General features: G+C 59.9%; 1 protein-coding gene across 18 annotated transcripts in view; it reads left to right on the forward strand.

Moving 5' to 3' along the window:
- SCRIB (scribble planar cell polarity protein) overlaps positions 1–20,443 on the forward strand; it is a 120,087-nt gene that overhangs the window by 89,857 nt on the left and 9,787 nt on the right. For 8 of the 18 annotated variants that reach the window (XM_059869171.1, XM_059869299.1, XM_059869217.1 and 5 more), the window contains 9 exons: positions 803–853; positions 2,841–2,882; positions 3,667–3,795; positions 5,785–5,898; positions 7,302–7,349; positions 8,346–8,511; positions 13,296–13,461; positions 14,825–14,914; positions 16,136–16,309. In XM_059869171.1, the coding sequence (XP_059725154.1) occupies positions 803–853; positions 2,841–2,882; positions 3,667–3,795; positions 5,785–5,898; positions 7,302–7,349; positions 8,346–8,511; positions 13,296–13,461; positions 14,825–14,914; positions 16,136–16,309 (980 nt within the window). The remainder of the gene's footprint in view (positions 1–802; positions 854–2,840; positions 2,883–3,666; positions 3,796–5,784; positions 5,899–7,301; positions 7,350–8,345; positions 8,512–13,295; positions 13,462–14,824; positions 14,915–16,135; positions 16,310–20,443) is intronic. The other 10 variants (XM_059869181.1, XM_059869233.1, XM_059869247.1 and 7 more) reach the window with 3 other exon arrangements.

The following is a 20,443-nucleotide window of genomic DNA, read 5'->3' on the forward strand; positions in this document are numbered from 1 at the left end:
TATCACAAGTGCCAATTTTCTTTATTTCTTTGAGATCAGTTTTCACAGATTCCCAGGATGGTTTGGGTGGGAAGGGACCTTCAAGACAATTTCATGCCAGCCTCCTGCACGGGCAGGGACACCTTCCACTGTCCCAGGCTGCTCCAAGCCCTGTCCAGCCTGGCCTGGAACACTACCAGGGATCCCAGGGCAGCCACAGCTTCTCTGGGCACCCTGTGCCAGGGCCTGCCCACCCTTGAATGGAAGAAGTTCTTCCCAAAATCTCATCTATCCCTGCCTCTGTCAGTGGGAAGCCATTCCCCCCTGTCCTGTCCCTCCAGGCCCTTCCCCAGCTCTCCTGGAGCCCTTTAGGGCAGTAGAAGGGGCTCTGAGGTCTTCTCCAGGCTGAGCAGTCCCAGATCTCTCCTGTTCCAGGGATTCAGGAGTCTTGGCTTTCAGGCTCTTGCTCCAGAGCAGAAGTTCCGAGGAATTTTGTCTCTTACTCTCTGGCTCCATGTATTTTTAACATTAATTCTTTGGTTTCAACTTCTTGTACTCCAGCCAGAATTGACTGGCTGATTTTAGAGAATTCCTTGAGGGAAATGGAATCCTTTGTCCCCAGTAGGCATTGTGGGGGTCCTGCCTGGCCTGAGCTCTGCACGGGGGTGGGGGAGGCAGGAGGTGTCTGTGCTGGGTCTGCGTGGGCCAGGCAGGGCAGGGGGCTTCCCCCAGGCTCTCTGCAGCCTCTCTGCTCCTCTCCCCTGGAAAACCCAGTCTCTCCTTTTCTCTCCCATTCTCTCTGTGCTGCTGGCCCTCCCCGCAGGTGCCCACAGCCCCCCGGGCCCCTCACCTGGCCGGCAGGGAGACGCGCTTTGTAAGTGCTGCTCGTGGTGTGCTGCTCCTTGTAGGGGCTGCTCAGGGTGTGCTGCTCCTTGTAGGGGCTGCTCAAGGTGTGCAGTGCTGTGTAAGTGCTGCTCCTTGTAGGGGCTGCTCGTGGTGTGCAGTGCTGTGTAAGTGCTGCTCGTGGTGTGCTGCTCCTTGTAGGGGCTGCTCAGGGTGTGTAGTGCTGTGTAAGTGCTGCTCCTTGTAGGGGCTGCTCAGGGTGTGCAGTGCTTTGTAAGTGCTGCTCGTGGTGTGCTGCTCCTTGTAGGGGCTGCTCAGGGTGTGCTGCTCCTTGTAGGGGCTGCTCAGGGTGTGCAGTGCTTTGTAAGTGCTGCTCCTTGTAGGGGCTGCTCAGGGTGTGCAGTGCTGTGTAAGTGCTGCTCAAGGTGTGCAGTGCTTTGTAAGTGCTGCTCGTGGTGTGCTGCTCCTTGTAGGGGCTGCTCAGGGTGTGCAGTGCTTTGTAAGTGCTGCTCTTTGTAAGGGCTGCTCGTGGTGTGCTGCTCCTTGTAGGGGCTGCTCGTGGTGTGCAGTGCTTTGTAAGTGCTGCTCAGGGTGTGCAGTGCTTTGTAAGGGCTGCTCAGGGTGTGCAGTGCTGTGTAAGTGCTGCTCTTTGTGAGTGCTGCCCATGGTGTGCAGTGTGTGCTCTGCTGGCTGCTGTGCTGCCACCCACTGCGCTGCACGGCTGCTGTACTGCACAGCTGCTGTGCTGCTCCCCAGTGTGCTGCACGGCTGCTGCGCTGCACGGCTGCTGCGCTGCACAGCTGCTGCGCTGCCCACCCGGCTGCTGCACTGCCCTGCACCGGCCCCACAGCCCACAGGGGCCCATGGGGGGCCTGGCCATCCCCACAGGGACCCCACGGGATCTTGGCATCCCTGCGGGGTCTTGGCATCCCCACGGGGCCCCACAGGATCCTGGCATCTCCACAGGGACCCAGGATCCCCGCGGGGGTCTTGGTATCCCCACGGGGGCCCCACAGGATCCTGGCATCCCCACAGGGACCCGGGATCCCCTGGGGCCCCCCCAGGGAGCAGCACCCTGGTGGCACCCAAGGCACGAGGGGCTGCTCCCTGTCAGCTGCTGCTGTGGTGGCACCCGCAGGTGCTTGGGAAGGAGCTGGGGGAGACGGCTTTGCTCGGGCTGGGGCAAGTGTGCAGGGTGGGGATGTGCCCAGGGAATGTACCCAGGGAATGGCCAGGAGCAGGGAATGTGCCCAGGGACCAGGAGCAGGGGATGTGCCCAGGGAATGGCCAGGAGCAGGGGGTGTGCCCAGGGACCAGGAGTAGGGGATGTGCCCAGGGAATGCCCAGGAGCAGGGAATGTACCCAGGGAATGGCCAGGAGCAGGGGATGTGCCCAGGGACCAGGAGCAGGGGATGTGCCCAGGAGCAGGGGATGTGCCCAGGGACCAGGAGCAGGGGATGTGCCCAGGAGCAGGGAGTGTGCCCAGGGAATGTGCCAGGGACCAGCAGCAGGGGATGTGCTCAGGGGATGTGCCCAGGGAGTGTGCCCAGGGAATGCCCAGGAGCAGGGGATGTGCCCAGGGAATGTGCCATGGGCCAGCAGCAGGGGATGTGCCCAGGAGCAGGGGATGTGCCCAGGGAATGTGCCCAGGGACCAGGAGCAGGGGATGTGCCCAGGGACCAGGACCTGGGGGTGTGAGCAGGAGATGGGAGCAGGGACTGTGAGCACGGGCCAGGACCTGGTGATGTGCCCAGGGAGCAGGAGCAGGGACTGCCCACGGGCCAGGACTGTCCCAGAGTTGGGGTCGGAGTTTGGAGATGTGCAGGGAGCTGTGAGGGCCTCCTCACACAGCACAGGGGCTGGGAGAGGCTCGTGCAGGTGGGCTGTCCTCACCTGAAGAGGCAGGTGCTGGGGGCAGGGGTTCTGTGGGCTGGAGCTCCCCACACAGGGTGGGCAGTGGGGCAGGGGTGAACAAAGGCTTCCAGACTCCAGATTTACCCCTGTATTTCTGTTTGCAGGCTTCCATTAACTTCATTACATCGCAGGATGACAGTAAATCAGTGAGTACAGCTGAGACCTGACTGTGCTGTCCCTGTGCATCCCCCAGCACATGGAGCTTGTTTCTTCCTCCTCTTGGCTCCTATTCTGTCTCCTCCAGTCCTCCACTAGGCCTCTAGTTTCTACAGATGCATCAGGTCTCAAATGTGGTCCATCTGAAAACCCAACCTGTTTTTGTAGCTTTTGTTGCTGTTTCCCCTCGCAGCTTCCCCTCCTGCGGGTTTTGCTGGCTTACCCAGTTCCTGCTGCCACTCTCTCCAGTTGCAGGTGCTTTGCTCACTTTCACACAACATCCAGCAGTGATGGAGACATCTAGGAGAAGTTTTAGCCTCTCACCTCTGCTCCAGTAACTGCATTTCCCTTCAGAGCTCTGACTCAGTCGGGTTCACTTCCATCCACAGCTCCTGCCAATTCCCATTCCTGGCTGATGTTTCCCTGCTTCCAGCCCTGGTGCTCACATTTTCTGAGCTTGGTCACACTGACCATACCCTGCCAACCTTTCTATCTGCTGCTGGCATGGCAGGTGCTTCCTTTAGGCCTGGCCTTCTGTGCAGTCCAGTGGTGCTGTGTAACCCTTTCTTGGCTGAGTCTCCCTTGGTGTTGGCTCCAGGAGCTGGAGCAGGCAGCGCGGCCGAGGGGAGAAGTGGGAGTGCATGGATTTGCATGGATTTGTTTATTCACCTGCATGGCAGACACCTCACTGCCCTAACTGCTCGTTTCTCTTCTCTTTCTCCCCCCCTGTCTCCTCTGCCCTGCCCACGCTGTCCTGGGCCCTGGCACGAGCAGACCAAGCCTGGCGTCATTCAGCCTCTCTCCCGCGTGCGACCGAGCGCTGCTGTGGCACTCAGGGCCGAGGAGGGGGACAGCCCCAACCCCTTCCAGCAGCCCCAGCCCTGCTTCAGGACCCACAGCTCCGTAAGTGGCCTGGCCTCCCTCCCCAGAGCCCTGTGAATGCCCCGGCTGGCTGCAGGGCCTGTCGTGGGGCAGGAGCCCTCCCTGAGGTGGCTCTGCTTGGTGCCCACGTGCCTGGTCCCTCTGCTTGGTGCCCACGTGCCTGGTCACTCTGCTTGGTGCCCACGTGCCTGGTCACCCTGGTGTGGTGCCCACGTGCCTGGTCACCCTGGTGTGGTGACCACGTGCCTGGTCCCTCTGGCTTGGTGCCCACGTGCCTCGTCACTCTGGTGTGGTGCCCACGTGCCTGGTCACTCTGGCTTGGTGCCCACGTGCCTCGTCACTCTGGTGTGGTGCCCACGTGCCTGGTCACTCTGCTTGGTGCCCACGTGCCTGGTCCCTCTGGTTGGTGCCCACGTGCCTGGTCACTCTGCTTGGTGCCCACGTGCCTGGTCACTCTGCTTGGTGCCCATGTGCCTGGTCACCCTGGTGTGGTGCCCACGTGCCTGGTGCTGTCCATGCAGCAGCCTGGGCTCCCTGAGAGGCAGCCACACTCCACAGGCAGGGCTATTCCTCCCCAGCTGCCCCGTGTCTCCATGGCCCTGTCCAGGAGTCAGCACTGCTGAAGCTCTTGTGGCCAAAATCCCCGGAGCAGATGCAGGTTTAGAGCTGTATTTGTGAGGTGTTGAGTTCTGTGGAGACATAAATCTTACAGAACTGGGTTGAGGTCTGGCACCTTGGGACAAAAGCTGATACCATCCTGCTGATGGGTTTTATGGTTAGCACATGATTGCTTTTGAAAGATTTGTGTTCCTGGGGCTGTGTTTGATGGGGGAGAAAAGTTCAGGTATTTTTGTCTTTGTCATGAGGTAAGACCTGTGTCCCTTCAGTATAAAAGTGGAAGGAATAGTGGAAGGTGCCCCTGCCCATGACTGGCAAGGGGCTTTCAGTCCCTTGCCACACAAACCATGCTGGGTGAGATTCCCTGAATCCAGCCTCCCTCTCCCTGCTGGAGCTGGTACAGTGGGATACCAGAGCAGAGACCTGATTTGCAGGCTGTACAGAACCCGTGGAGCTGGGCATGGTTCACAGTCACAGCCTCTCCTGATCTCACTGTGCTGTCCTTTAGCCCATGCAGGAGCATCATCAGACAGCATTGTGTAGCCCCAGTCCAGGACTAAGAAAAACCAGAAGGCCTGGGACTGGATTAGTGCAGCTGGAGGGATGAGCAGCTGGAGGGGGTTTACTTTCCAGGAGAAGGAAGTCGTGGTGCCATTGCCCCCACCCCTTCCATTTCTGTGGTGCTTTGAGCAGGTCCCCCCAGTGCTGCAGGAGGGCTCACAGGGAAGCTGGGTGAGGAAGGAACCAGCAAAGACAGTGACAAGCACTAGGAAGGTCCCTTCAGACTGTGCCAGATGTTCCCCAGTAAGTGCAATTCTGCAAAGGAAAACTTTGAGGTCAAAGGCAGATCTCCACATCACAGATCCCTGGGTCAGATCCTGGAATCACAGGGTGCTTGGGTTGGGAGGGACATTAAAGACCTTAAACACCTTCCACTAGAGGGACTCCTGTTCAGCCCTAAATAGAAGTCAATGTGGAGCTGTCCTGTTCTAGCCCAAAAAACCCTGATTCAGGTAGGCACTTGCTGGTTGAATTGAGTGGAAATCCTCAAGGACTGGGACAGCAATGTGCCCTTGGCCAGAGGATGTGTCACAGCATTCCCATCAGGTCAGTGAAGATCTGTGCCACCAAGAGTGCCATTCCTTCACTGTCCATGGAACAGAGTGGGCTGTGACCCTCGTGCTGCTGTCCAGTGTGTGTGCAGTGCTCTGCTCCTGGTGGTCCTGCCCTGGGCTCAGCAGCAGGGCTGCTGCTTGCCAAGGCTTACAGATCCCTTAGGTGTTCCTGACCTAGTCCTTTCCATATCCCCCTCACCAGGCTCTGCAGGCCAGGAGTCAGGCTGTGTTCCCCCACCTGTGCTCACCTTTGCCTCCTGTCTGTCTGTCCCCACAGCCAAAGCTGTCGCCGCCGTCGCCACCCTCCCCTGACGAGGTGCCCATCAACGTCAAGCAGGCCTACAAGACCTTTGCAGCAGTGCCCCTGTCCCAGCCCCTGCTGGGGACACAGGTAACCCAGCTGCTGGTGGCACCAGCCCAGGGCTCAGCAGGCCAGGGCGGGGGTGTGTGCCCTCCAGGGACAGCTGCTGCACAGCAGGGACACGGCGAGGTCCTGGGGAGCTGGAGGGGGTTGGGGATGGGATGGTCACCCTGGCAGGGTCCTGTGTTGGTGAGGACATGGTCACCCTGGCAGGGTCCTGTGTTGGTGAGGACATGGTCACCCTGGCAGGGTCCTGTGTTGGTGAGGACATGGTCACCTTGGCAGGGTCCTGTGTGGGTGAGGACATGGTCACCCTGGCAGGGTCCTGTGTTGGTGAGGAGCTGGTCACCCTGGCAGGGTCCTGTGTTGGGGATGGGATGGTCACCCTGGCAGGGTCCTGTCTGTCTCAGGTCCTGAAGCTGATGGAATCTCAAGCATTGTTGTTCTCCCCAGACATTGGGATACTGATGTGCAACCATGCAAAAGAAGTCTGAAATTCCAGACTCCAGGGCCAGGCTAAACCTGTGCTGAGGCATTTTTTAATAGATTTTGATCTTCCTTGGGACTCTTCCTTTTCCCTGCCATCTAGTTGAATCCTGGAACACTCCAGGCTAGCTGAGGCCTTGGAGATTGTTGTCTCAGTTCCCCCTGCAAAACAGGGCAGCCTTGGGTGCTAGAATCCTGGAATCCTGGGATGTCCTGAGTTGGAAGGGACCCACAAGGATGATCAGGTCCTGCTCAGAACACCCCCAGGAACCCCACCACGGGCCTAAGAGTATTGGTCAAACATCTCCAGAGTTGTAGGAGGTTGCTCGGGCAGATCCACTCAAGTTTTGAATTCTGGATTAGTTTTTGGAGTGTTTGGATAGAGCCAGAGATCATCTCCTTGCTCTCTTTTTGTGGGTCGTTTCAGTTTGTCTAATGGTAAAACTTCCCTCTTTTCTCTAACAAGTTTGCAGTTCTCAGTTTGCCCCATGGATTCCTGGTTAACAGATGGATTTTGTGGATCAGTTTCCTCCCCCTGTAGTTCTGTTCATCCAATATTCTGTTCTGCATCCCAGTAAATACAGATTTCGTTTTTCTGATGGCATCTCTGCTTCTTTAAATAAATTTTGGGTGGTTTTGTCTTTGATGTAAGCAAAGTGTGAGTGAGCTCCTCCCAGCTCCTGTGAACCCCTGCAGCCCTAGCTCAGCCCCTCCTCCTGTCTGGGGCCTGTTTCCCCTGACTTTCTGTTTCTGCCTTTCAGGAGTTGTCACACCTGGTTCTGTTTAACCCCCAGTTTAAGATAAATCCTCATTCCTGACCATTGCTAAGCCTTGTTACATCTGTGTGAATTCTGGGACAGTTTGGGCACCTGTGTCAGCTGTCTGGCCTTGGGGCACACGGCTGGAAAGTTTCCTTTTAGAACATGCTTGTTTCTCTCTGTCCTTAGGAATTGTCTGGTCAGAGCAGCACAGAAAACACCAAACTGGCCTTGGAGGTGAGTGCTGGGGCTGGGAAGGGTGGGAGTCATGGGGGTGTGGGTGGGGACGTGGGGTCATGGTGTGGGAGGGCTGGGGCGAGGAGGAGGAGGAGAGGATGGGGCAGCTGGCACAGCAAGGGATGGAATGGCATGGGGAGGGTGCCCTTGGGCACTGCTGTGCCTGGGTGGGCAGTGGTGGGGCTGGGTGGGCTCTGCTGTGCCTGGGTGGGCAGCGCCGTGCCTGGGTGGGCTCTGCTGTGCCTGGGTGGGCAGTGCCGTGCCTGGGTGGGCAGTGCCGTGCCTGGGTGGGCTCTGCTGTGCCTGGGTGGGCACTGCCGTGCCTGGGTGGGCACTGCTGTTCCTGGGTGGGCTCTGCCGTGCCTGGGTGGGCTCTGCTGTGCCTGGGTGGGCTCTGCTGTGCCTGGGTGGGCTCTGCTGTGCCTGGGTGGGCAGCGCCGTGCCTGGGTGGGCAGTGGTGGGGCTGGGTGGGCTCTGCTGTGCCTGGGTGGGCACTGCTGTGCCTGGGTGGGCAGTGCCATACCTGGGTGGGCAGTGGTGGGGCTGGGTGGGCACTGCTGTGCCTGGGTGGGCACTGCCGTGCCTGGGTGGGCAGCGCTGTGCCTGGGTGGGCTCTGCTGTGCCTGGGTGGGCACTGCCGTGCCTGGGTGGGCTCTGCTGTGCCTGGGTGGGCTCTGCTGTGCCTGGGTGGGCAGCGCTGTGCCTGGGTGGGCTCTGCTGTGCCTGGGTGGGCTCTGCTGTGCCTGGGTGGGCAGCGCTGTGCCTGGGTGGGCACTGCTGTGCCTGGGTGGGCTCTGCTGTGCCTGGGTGGGCAGTGGTGGGGCTGGGTGGGCTCTGCTGTGCCTGGGTGGGCACTGCTGTGCCTGGGTGGGCTCTGCTGTGCCTGGGTGGGCAGCGCTGTGCCTGGGTGGGCTCTGCTGTGTCTGGGTGGGCTCTGCTGTGCCTGGGTGGCCCGTGTGCCTGGGTGGCCCATGGGCAGCACTGTGGCTCTTGCAGGTGGCCGCACACAGCCCCGGGGGACAGCACAGCCCTGAGCAGAGGTCCTTCCGTGAGAGGCAGAAGTATTTTGAGATCGAGGTGAAGCAGCAGCACCTGGACAAGCCTCCCAAGCGCGTGTCCTTGGTGGGGGAGGACGACCTGAAGAAAATGAAAGAGGAGGAGGGTACGTAGGAATGTGTGCACAGAGGGTTTGTCCTGCTAAGTGATTCGTTTCCTGTGGAAATGCAGCACTTCCAGAAGTCCCTGGGTGCTTATTGTAAGGCCTGGGAATGATTTGAAGTAAATGCTGAAGAATTCTGTGGATGCTGAACTGATACTGGTGAAGTGCTGTAGTTTCAGGTGTCCTGTATCATGGAATCACAGAATGGTTTGGGTTGGAGGGACTTGTAACCAGGCAGTGCCATCCCTGCCATGGGCAAGGACACCTTGCCTCAGACCAGTGGCTCCAAAACCCATCCAGTCTGGCCTGGAACACTTCCAGGGCTGGGGCAGCCACAGCTGCTCTGGGTGAGCCATGCCTCTCCTTCCTTGGGCAGGGTTCCTGCCCAAATCCCACCCATCCCTGAAGCCATCCACCCTCCAGCCCCGTGTCCAGAGCCCCTCTGCAGTTCCCTGGAGCCCCTCTGGGTAGTTCTGCCTGCAGCCTTCTCCTCTCCAGGCTGAGCAGTTCAGCTCTCACAGAGCTTTCCCTGCAGGGCAGAGGGGCTTCAGCCCCCAGAGCACTCCAGGGTCCCTGCTCTGGGCTGTGCCTGCAGCTGGCAGTAAACACTTCAGGGACATTTGTAAAGCCCCTGCACACAGTGGCTGTGCCAGCTGCAGGTGAGTGGCACCCTCACACAGGACTGGCAGCAGAGCTCAGAGCTCCCTGTGCTGCTCCAGGGTTGCACCAGGAGCTACACTGCTGCTCTCCTTTTTGATGTCATTTCCTCTTGTTTGAGAGTTCACAGAATTCACAGAATGACTTGGTTGGAAGAGACCTCAGAGATCATTGACTCCAACCCATAGTTGCTTCAGGACGTGATAAGGAGCAGTGTGAAGTGGGAAAAAGCATTTTTACTGCAGCCACTCCTCTCCAGAGCACAGCTGCACCTGGCGTTTGCTCTGCTTCAGTTTCATGCCAGTAATGGTTGCCCAGTGCTCCTGCCTGTCTGGACCCTCCTGAAAGGCTTCATGGTCCTTGAGAGAGTCACCAGCAGCCCCCAGTTTGGCATCAGCAGCAGAGTGTTCCTGCTGCATTCAGCTCCTGCAGAATGCAGATAAAATTATTAGTGAAAGTCTTGCCCAGAGCTGGCCTGAGCCCTGAGGAACACCCCTGGGTGACCTGCAGGACACCTGCCCCACAGAGCTGCCTGCTCCTGTCCCCTCTGTCCCTGACCCTCTGGTGACGAGTGTCTCACTGCAGAGCTGTCCCTGACCCTCTGGTGACGTGTGTCTCACCTGCAGAGCTGTCCCTGACCCTCTGGTGACGTGTGTCTCACCTGCAGAGCTGTCCCTGACCCTCTGGTGACGTGTGTCTCACCTGCAGAGCTGTCCCTGACCCTCTGGTGACGTGTGTCTCACCTGCAGAGCTGTCCCTGACCCTCTGGTGACATGTGTCTCACCTGCAGAGCTGTCCCTGACCCTCTGGTGACATGTGTCTCACTGCAGAGCTGTCCCTGACCCTCTGGTGACATGTGTCTCACCTGCAGAGCTGTCCCTGACCCTCTGGTGACGTGTGTCTCACCTGCAGAGCTGTCCCTGACCCTCTGGTGACATGTTTGCTCACCTGCAGAGCTGTCCCTGACCCTCTGGTGACGTGTGTCTCACCTGCAGAGCTGTCCCCACGCGTGGGGCCAGCACCAGCACCCAGGCCTTGGCTCCTGCAGGAGGCCAGGGGGAAGGTGCAGACTGCCAGGGCTCTTCCTTCCCTCTGGGAAAAGGGCAGGAGAGGCTGTGCCCAATTTCCAGTGTGAGCAGGAGAGCCCTGGGAAATCTGCCCTGGGTGTCCAGGGATGGAAGTCTGCTGGATAAGGAAGGGGGGCTGAGGAAACGATGCAGAGTTTGTTTCATCATTGGTGGAAGGGAGGGGAACAAAGGTGTTCAGGGGAGGGGATGGCCTGAAACCAGCCCAGACCTGCAGGGATGAGAAGGACCTGCCAGAGGTCCCAGCCTGGGGGTTCAGTGTCAGGACTGAATCTCCTGGGGGTTCAGTGCCAGGACCCCCCACAGTCCCATCCTGGGGGTTCAGTGCCAGGACCCCCCACAGTCCCATCCCTTGGGTTCAGTGCCAGGATCCCCCACAGTCCCATCCTGGGGGTTCAGTTCCAGGACCCCCACAGTCCCATCCCTTGGGGTCAGTGCCAGGACCCCCCACAGTCCCATCCTGGGGGTTCAGTGCCAGGACCCCCCACAGTCCCATCCTGGTTCAGTGCCAGGATCCCCCACAGTCCCATCCCTTGGGTTCAGTGCCAGGATCCCCCCCAGTCCCATCCTGGGGGTTCAGTGCCAGGATCCCCCACAGTCCCATCCCTTGGGGTCAGTGCCAGGATCCCCCCCAGTCCCATCCTGGGGGTTCAGTGCCAGGATCCCCCACAGTCCCATCCTGGGGGTTCAGTGCCAGGACCCCCCACAGTCCCATCCTGGGGGTTCAGTGCCAGGATCCCCCACAGTCCCATCCCTTGGGTTCAGTGCCAGGACCCCCCACAGTCCCATCCTGGTTCAGTGCCAGGACCCCCCCAGAGTCCCATCCTGGGGGTTCAGTGCCAGGATCCCCCACAGTCCCATCCTGGTTCAGTGCCAGGATCCCCCACAGTCCCATCCCTTGGGTTCAGTGCCAGGACCCCCCACAGTCCCATCCTGGGGGTTCAGTGCCAGGATCCCCCCACAGTCCCATCCTGGGGGTTCAGTGCCAGGATCCCCCACAGTCCCATCCCTTGGGGTCAGTGCCAGGACCCCCCACAGTCCCAGCCTGGGGGTTCAGTGCCAGGACCCCCCACAGTCCCATCCTGGGGGTTCAGTGCCAGGACCCCCCACAGTCCCATCCCTTGGGTTCAGTGCCAGGATGCCCCACAGTCCCATCCTGGTTCAGTGCCAGGATCCCCCCACAGTCCCATCCCTTGGGGTCAGTGCCAGGATCCCCCCACAGTCCCATCCTGGGGGTTCAGTGCCAGGATCCCCCACAGTCCCATCCTGGTTCAGTGCCAGGACCCCCCACAGTCCCATCCTGGGGGTTCAGTGCCAGGATCCCCCACAGTCCCATCCTGGGGGTTCAGTGCCAGGACCCCCCACAGTCCCATCCTGGGGGTTCAGTGCCAGGATCCCCCACAGTCCCATCCCTTGGGTTCAGTGCCAGGATCCCCCCACAGTCCCATCCCTTGGGTTCAGTGCCAGGATCCCCCCACAGTCCCATCCCTTGGGTTCAGTGCCAGGATCCCCCCACAGTCCCATCCTGGTTCAGTGCCAGGATCCCCCACAGTCCCATCCTGGTTCAGTGCCAGGACCCCCCACAGTCCCATCCCTTGGGTTCAGTGCCAGGATCCCCCACAGTCCCATCCTGGGGGTTCAGTGCCAGGATCCCCCCACAGTCCCATCCTGGGGATTCAGTGCCAGGATCCCCCACAGTCCCATCCCTTGGGTTCAGTGCCAGGATCCCCCACAGTCCCATCCTGGGGGTTCAGTGCCAGGATCCCCCCACAGTCCCATCCTGGTTCAGTGCCAGGACCCCCCACAGTCCCATCCTGGGGGTTCAGTGCCAGGACCCCCCACAGTCCCATCCCTTGGGTTCAGTGCCAGGACCCCCCACAGTCCCATCCTGGTTCAGTGCCAGGATCCCCCACAGTCCCATCCCTTGGGTTCAGTGCCAGGATCCCCCACAGTCCCATCCCTTGGGGTCAGTGCCAGGATCCCCCACAGTCCCATCCTGATTCAGTGCCAGGATTCCCCCACAGTCCCATCCCTTGGGTTCAGTGCCAGGACCCCCCACAGTCCCAGCCTGGGGGTTCAGTGCCAGGACCCCCCACAGTCCCATCCTGGTTCAGTGCCAGGATCCCCCACAGTCCCATCCTGGGGGTTCAGTGCCAGGATCCCCCACAGTCCCATCCTGGGGTTCAGTGCCAGGATCCCCCACAGTCCCATCCTGGTTCAGTGCCAGGATCCCCCCACAGTCCCATCCTGGTTCAGTGCCAGGATCCCCCACAGTCCCATCCTGGGGGTTCAGTGCCAGGATCCCCCACAGTCCCATCCTGGGGGTTCAGTGCCAGGACCCCCCACAGTCCCAGCCTGGGGGTTCAGTGCCAGGACCCCCCACAGTCCCATCCTGGTTCAGTGCCAGGATCCCCCACAGTCCCATCCTGGTTCAGTGCCAGGACCCCCCACAGTCCCATCCCTTGGGTTCAGTGCCAGGATCCCCCCACAGTCCCATCCTGGGGGTTCAGTGCCAGGATCCCCCCACAGTCCCATCCTGGTTCAGTGCCAGGACCCCCCACAGTCCCATCCCTTGGGGTCAGTGCCAGGATCCCCCACAGTCCCATCCTGGTTCAGTGCCAGGATCCCCCACAGTCCCATCCTGGTTCAGTGCCAGGATCCCCCACAGTCCCATCCCTTGGGTTCAGTGCCAGGACCCCCCACAGTCCCATCCCTTGGGGTCAGTGCCAGGATCCCCCACAGTCCCATCCTGGTTCAGTGCCAGGATCCCCCACAGTCCCATCCTGGTTCAGTGCCAGGATCCCCCACAGTCCCATCCTGGTTCAGTGCCAGGATCCCCCCACAGTCCCATCCTGGTTCAGTGCCAGGATCCCCCACAGTCCCATCCTGGTTCAGTGCCAGGACCCCCCACAGTCCCATCCCTTGGGTTCAGTGCCAGGATCCCCCACAGTCCCATCCCTTGGGTTCAGTGCCAGGACCCCCCACAGTCCCATCCTGGGGTTCAGCCAGTGCTCTCTGGTCTGAGCTGCCTCTGTCTCCCTGCAGCCCGCAAGCTGCAGCAGCAGCGAGCCCTTCTGCTGGAGGAGGAGGCTGAGGAGGAGGAGGAGGGGAGGCAGGTGCCCGAGGCCGTGCAGTCCAGCGTCATCATCGAGGGCGTGGAGTACAAGGTGGAGAGGCTGAATGGAAGGAGCAGCCAGGCTCCAGCAGCTCGGTAAGACAGCAGCCTGGGCAGGCAGCCCTGCACCTCCCGCGGGGCAGAGTGTCCCAGGAGCTCTCAGGGGACAGGGCTGGCTGAGATCTCTTCTTCAGCACAGAAAAGGCCAAGTTTTACTTCTCACTCTTTCCAGGGAGCAGCTCCTTCAGCTGTGCCCCGGGGTGTGGAGAGGTTGATTTTTAGAAACGATGCTTCAAGACAAGCTGAATGATAAAGTGATGCTAAAACAGATTTGGGGTTTTTTTAGGCTTTTGTTTCCCCATTCTCTGGGACCTGGCCTCCAGGTTACCTTGATGGTTTTTTCCTAATTCTTGGGCATAGAACAGAGGAATGAGAACAGGGTTCTCAAAGGCTCCAGATAAATTCAGAATGCACTGGAGTAAAGCTGAAGTTCTCTGTATCTGCCTTTGAGGTCTCTGGGACAGGCAGCCTCCTCTCCACAAGCACTTCTCAGTCACAGTGGCAGAACACACCCTGGCACGTGCAGTCTCATTTCTCCCTGTTGTTTCTGCCCAGTCTCAGTGGAGGAGCTTCTCACTTCATGATGCCCTGAGACTTCCCCTGCCCCTCTGAGCTGAGGCAGCTCCAAGGAGGAAGGCAGTCTCACACAGCTCCTTGGTTCTCTGGGAAGCCCCACTGATCCCTCCTGTTCTCATCCTGAAACCTGGGATGCTGAGGAACAGGAAGCCTGGATCCATCAGATGACTTTCAGTTGCTTATTATTTATGCTTGAATGCAGGGGAGGCAGTGGAAGAGACTGTGTTTCTTCATAAAGAAATAATCTTCCTCATGCTGGAAGAGAAGCTGAAATTCAGTTAAAATAGCAAAAATGGGAGCTGAGTGTCACTATAACTGTACACCCCCAGCTCTCCCAGCCAGGTTGCAGCCCTCAGAGCAGCTCCATAGCCCATCTCGTGTAACAACTTATGAAAATCAAAATAATCTGTTAATGAAGGTACAAAATCAGGATCAGGGGACAAGTGTTTCCAAAGGGAATCTTTCTTGGGCTCCTCTGTTTGAAATCCCTTTGTGCCACATCTGACAAAGCCAAGTGTGAGGCCCTGGTTCCCGGGACTGAAGGGAAGGAGGAAAGGAAAGCCCAACAAGTATTTTTATTAGAAAAACTGAGGAAGAGCTTTTGTGTGTGTGTGTGTGTGTGGCTGGGGGACGTGCAGCTGCAGGAAATGAGCTCTGACATTCATGTGGCTGTTAAGGAGCTCCCCACAGGAGTGCTCACAGCAGAGGTGAGGAGGGCTCTGACCTCACCCTGGAGCAGCTGTTTTGTTCCTGGGGTGGAGCTGTGCCACCCTTGGCTGGCTGTGCAGCCCGTGGTGCTGCAGCTCACAGGGGTTTTTTCCAGGCCCTTGGAGCTCAGTGAGAGCAACAGCTCCCAGAGGAATTCCCTGGAGGAGGGGATCAAGCCTGAGCACAGAACCAACTCCATGTCAGGGTGAGTGGGGCAGGGGCTGCAAAGGAAGGATCTGGGGGAGGAGGGGAACTGAGCAGAATCAACTTCATAGAGCCCAGCATGGGCTGGGTTGGAGGGACCTGCAAGACCTCTGGTTTCAACCCGCTGCCCTCTGGGGATTGCTGCAAGGACAGTCCAAGCCCTGTCCAGCCAGAAACTTCTTAAGAGGAGCTTTCCTGTGTCCTGTGTCCTCCCCATCCACAGCAGCCCGTGCCATGGGCACAGGGCAGGTGAGCAGAGCTCCCAGGGGCACAGGGCAGGTGAGCAGAGCTCCCAGGGGCACAGGGCAGGTGAGCAGAGCTGCCATGGGCACCGGGCAGGTGAGCAGAGCTGCCATGGGCACGGGGCAGGTGAGCAGAGCTGCCATGGGCACTGGGCAGGTGAGCAGAGCTGCCATGGGCACGGGGCAGGTGAGCAGAGCTGCCATGGGCACGGGGCAGGTGAGCAGAGCTGCCATGGGGCACGGGGCAGGTGAGCAGAGCTCCCAGGGGCACGGGGCAGGTGAGCAGAGCTGCCAGGGGCACGGGGCAGGTGAGCAGAGCTGCCATGGGCACGGGGCAGGTGAGCAGAGCTGCCATGGGCACGGGGCAGGTGAGCAGAGCTGCCAGGGGCACGGGGCAGGTGAGCAGAGCTCCCAGGGGCACGGGCCAGGTGAGCAGAGGTGCCAGGGGCACGGGGCAGGTGAGCAGAGCTGCCATGGGCACCGGGCAGGTGAGCAGAGCTGCCATGGGCACGGGGCAGGTGAGCAGAGCTGCCATGGGCACGGGGCAGGTGAGCAGAGCTCCCAGGGGCACGGGGCAGGTGAGCAGAGCTGCCATGGGCACGGGGCAGGTGAGCAGAGCTGCCATGGGCACGGGGCAGGTGAGCAGAGCTCCCAGGGGCACCGGGCAGGTGAGCAGAGCTCCCAGGGGCACAGGGCAGGTGAGCAGAGCTCCCAGGGGCACGGGGCAGGTGAGCAGAGCTCCCAGGGGCACGGGGCAGGTGAGCAGAGCTGCCATGGGCACGGGGCAGGTGAGCAGAGCTCCCAGGGGCACGGGGCAGGTGAGCAGAGCTGCCATGGGCACGGGGCAGGTGAGCAGAGCTCCCAGAGGCACCGGGCAGGCGAGCAGAGCTCCCAGGGGCCCCGGGCAGGTGGCCCCAGCTGCCCCTGCCCGCCGGTGAGCCCTGCAGCCCCCAGCCCCCCGTGCCCTCTCTGCCCCCCAGGCTGAGCCCCGCGGACCCCGGCGCTCCCGTGCGCACGGCCAAGGCGGAGCGGCGGCACCAGGAGCGCCTGCGGATGCAGAGCCCCGAGCTGCTGGCCCAGCAGGACAAGGAGCTGTCCCCCGCCGAACGCCGGGCCCTGGAGGCGGAGAAACGGGCCATGTGGAGGGCAGCACGGTGAGCCTGGGCTTCCCTGCCCTCCCGGGATGGAGCAGGGCAGCTCCTGTGGGTGGGGGCTAATGGGGAGGAACCAGGGGATGGGGATCCTTTCACACAGCAGGGCAGCTCCTAAAGGGATAAAACCAGGGAGTGGGGATCCTTTCACACAGCAGGGCAGCTCCTAAAGGGATAGAACCAGGGGATGGGGATCCTTTCACACAGCAGGGCAGCTCCTAAAGGGATAGAACCAGGGGATGGGGATCCTTTCACACAGCAGGGCAGCTCCTAAAGGGATAAAACCAGGGGATGGGGATCCTTTCACACAGCAGGGCAGCTCCTAAAGGGATAGAACCAGGGGATGGGGATCCTTTCACACAGCAGGACAGTTCCTAAAGGGATAAAACCAGGGAGTGGGGATCCTTTCAAGGGCAGATGTTGAGGGAGGCTGTGCAGGATCTGTTCAAGCAGTGCCCAGCACTGGTGGCCTGGCTGAGCCTGTCCCCTTCTGTCAGCACAGGGCAGGGCTCCAGATTCCCCCGGTGCCTGCCCAGCCCTGGACACAGGGAGCCCAGCTGAGTGCTGTGGTGGCTGTGTCCTTCCCTCACACACCTTCCCACCTTATCTGTAACCCTTTTGGAATGATGTCACTGAAGCTGCAAGGTCACACATCTGAAAGGAAAAATGGAATTCCAGTATTGCTGGGCTGGAAATCCTGCTGCAGCCAGAAATGACAGGATCTGGCCATTCCCATTCTTACCCACATCAGCCATGAAAGAGTGACTACAAGTTGTTCTGGAAAAGAGAGAACTTCCTAATCCAGAACTTAAGACTTGAAGCTAGTCCAGACATTTACTGCATCATAGAATTCCTTCCAGGAATTCAGGCTGCTCCTCTTGATGGTGTTTCTTCTCCTGGTATTTCTGTAGGAGACATTCAAAGGACAGTCTGAGCTGTCCCTTTTGGGGTTTGGATGAGGCCTGGAGAGAGCAGGGTTTTAGAAAAGACTGGAGGGATCACTGGGAGCAGTTCCAGTGCTGGTGCTCGACATGGGTGATCCCGGGGCTGTTGCTCCCAGGGAGGCTCCGAGAGTGGAGAACTGCAAAGCAGATCCTCACTGAGAGCTGGACCAATGTTCTGGGGCTTTGAGCACATTTTCTCTGAGATTGGTTTTCAGAGAATCCCAGGGTGGTTCAGGGGACAAGGACCATCAAGGCCATCCATCCCACCCCATGGCAGGGACACCTTCCACTGTCCCAGGCTGCTCCAAGCCCTGCCCAGCCTGGCCTTGGGCACTGCCAGGGATCCAGGGGCAGCCACAGCTGCTCTGGGCACCCAGTGCCAGGGCCTCCCAGGAAAGGATTTTCCAAGATCCCCTCTAACCCTGCCCTCTGGCAGTGGGAAGCCATTCCCCCTTGTCCTGGCACTTCAGGTCTTTGTCCAAAGTCTCCCTCCAGCTGTCTTGGAGCCTCTTTAGGGACTGCCTTGCTCTGCAATATCCTTCCTTATGAGGTTGAAGAGACCACCAAGCTCCTTGTGCTGCAGGTGCTTGGAGAGGGCTGGAATCACATCTGTGTCTCAGGAGGAGCTGTCAGTGTGAAATTCTGCCAAAAGCAGCTCTCAGTGTGGCACTGTGCAAGCACCAGTGTCACCCATCCTGCACAGACCCACTCTTGGTCCTTGGACCTCCTGCCAGCCTCTCCTGGAGTGCCCATCCCTGCGCTGGGGGAGGGGCACTGCCCACTCTGCCATCCCTTCCCAGGAGACATGCAGGGGTCACTCCCTGGTGCCCCCACCTCCCCTTCATTCCTCACTCGTGGGGAGGGCTCTCTGAGGTCTGTCAGCTCTGGTTCATGCCCAGGCATGACTGAGTCCAGGGAATGCTGTGGTAGAAGCTTTGTTTGAGGTGGGTGTCAGAAGGAGAAGCAGGATGTTGCCCATGCAGACTTTGGGGAGCAGAGCCCGTGCTGCTGTCCCAGCTGTGCAGCTCCTGTCTGGGCACTCTGCTCCTCCAGGAGCTTGGTGTTGCCAGCAGGTAAACCTGAAGATGCTGGGAGGAGAGAGGGTGCTGTTAGGTGATGTGGTGATGTGATTTGCTCCTGTAATGTTGCTGTTTGTCTGCCCATGGTCTTGGGCCAGGTGGGATGTGGCTAGAGCTGCTCAGGGCACAGTAAAGTTTCACATGACACTTCAGGAGGGTTAGTGAGTGTGGAGCACCAGGGGTTTGTCCACTGTGGGCACAAGAGAGATCTCTCATCCCAAACCTTCACTCTTTTCATTGTGTTCTGTCCATGGAAAATGAGGCTGGCAAAAGAAGACCCTTCCTGAGGAGGGAGTGCCTGTCAAGGAGAAGCTGCCTGAGCTGTCAGATCCAGCCCTGCTGGGTTTAACTGTGGCAGACCAGGGCTTCAGCTGCCTGAGCTGTCAGATCCAGCCCTGCTGGGTTTGACTGTGGCAGACCAGGGCTTCAGCCCCACTTTGCTTCCAGTGCCAAGGCCCAGCTTTCTGTGCAGGTCCTGGAGAAAGAAGGGCCTGGCTGTGCTCTGGGCAGGAATCAGTCAGGCACTGAATGCTCTTTTCTGTGAGACAAGGAGGGGCTGTTCCCTGCTGCCACAGATCCCCAGGAGGGTCAGTGCTCTCAGGACCCCTTTTCCAGCTCTGGAATGGGCACATGCTGTGGTCTGGTCCTGTCTGCAGAGGCCCCCGTGCTGCAGGGGAAGTTCTGCACTGCCCCACTCGGGGGGCTCAGCCCCACCAACCCACTGGGTTTGTTCCTCCCTTTCTGATCTCCTGTCTTCTGCTTCTTTCCAGTTCTCTGCTCTGTGCTGTCGCTCATGACCCCTCAGTTTGCCCCTCCTTGGGCTTTCCTTGCTCTCCCTGTGCCATCAGACCTGCCAGGATGTGTGATGCCCCCTTCCCCAGCACCCCCTGCTCTGTGCAGACACACAGACACCCACCTAACACGCAGGTTCTGGGCTCACACAGCCCCTGGCACAGAGTCAAGGAATCATGGAACAGTGTGGGGTGGAAGGGACCTTAGGGCTTGTCTGGTTCCACCCCTGCCGTGGCAGGGACACCTTCCTCCATCCCAGGGTGCTCCAAGCCCCATCCTTGGGCACTGCCAGGGATCCAGGGGCAGCCACAGCTGCTCTGGGCACTGTCACCACCCTCATTAGGAAGGATTTTTTCTGGATATCCCATCTAACCCTGCCCCTGGCAGTGGGAAGCCATTCCCTGTGTCCTGTGGGAGGAGGGAGGTTCAGAGGCTGTGGTGCACACCCTGGGGCAGGTGCCCAGCCAGGCCCATGAGCATTTTGGCACGTGTCCCAGGACAGAAGGTGTGTCCTGTGCTTGGCCACTGTGTTCCCCTTTGCCATGGTCCAGCTGAGGTGCAGGGAGCACGTGGTCAGTGTAGCTGAGGGGCTGTCCCAGGTGTGCCCACAGCCCCCAGCCTGGCCCACGCTCACACCCTCTGATCCCCCATGGCCTTTCCCGTGGGGCTGGAGCTGTTCCCGGTCCCTCCCAGTGCAGGGAAGGCAGCCCTGGATGCAGGGACTGATGGAGGCTGGTGTTCCTGGGCACAGTCCCAGTCTGCCCCAGGGCTCCTGCTGCCTCAGCAGTGGCCAGGGTTGGGTGGGATCAGATGTGGGACCAGCCAGCCCAGGCTGCCCCGTGTCAGACCCGTATTTCCCCTCCCCAGGGTACGTTCCTGTATCTGTTTCTTTCTTTTCCTGTTCTTGTCTGCTGCAATGTTCATCACCATCATCTCTTCCTCTCCCTCCTCCTCCTCCTCCTCCTCCTGTTGCTCCTGCTGCTGCTCCTCAGATGCTCAGCCCTTGAAGACAGTGTTAAGCAGTACGAGCAGGACCTGGCCAGGAGGCTGTACCAGTCCCGGCAGTGGGCTGCTGCTCCCGGGGCCAGGCCAGCTCCCGTGGCCAGCCCAGTGCAGAGCCACACCTCGAGAACCCCGGGGTCAGGAGGCCAATCCAGGTGTGCACTGCCCCTCCCCACAGCTGCATGCTCCTGTCGGTGTCCCCGTGCCCCTCTGGGGCCTCCTGGGGCAGGAGGACGTGGGCTGGGCCCTGTGTCCACTGCCAGAGATCAGGGGGGCTGCTGGGGCTGTCTGATGGGGAGGAAGGAACAGACACCCCTGAT

The sequence above is a fragment of the Haemorhous mexicanus genome, chromosome 1 (genome assembly GCF_027477595.1).
Source record: "Haemorhous mexicanus isolate bHaeMex1 chromosome 1, bHaeMex1.pri, whole genome shotgun sequence".
NCBI classification, from domain to species: Eukaryota; Metazoa; Chordata; class Aves; order Passeriformes; family Fringillidae; genus Haemorhous; species Haemorhous mexicanus.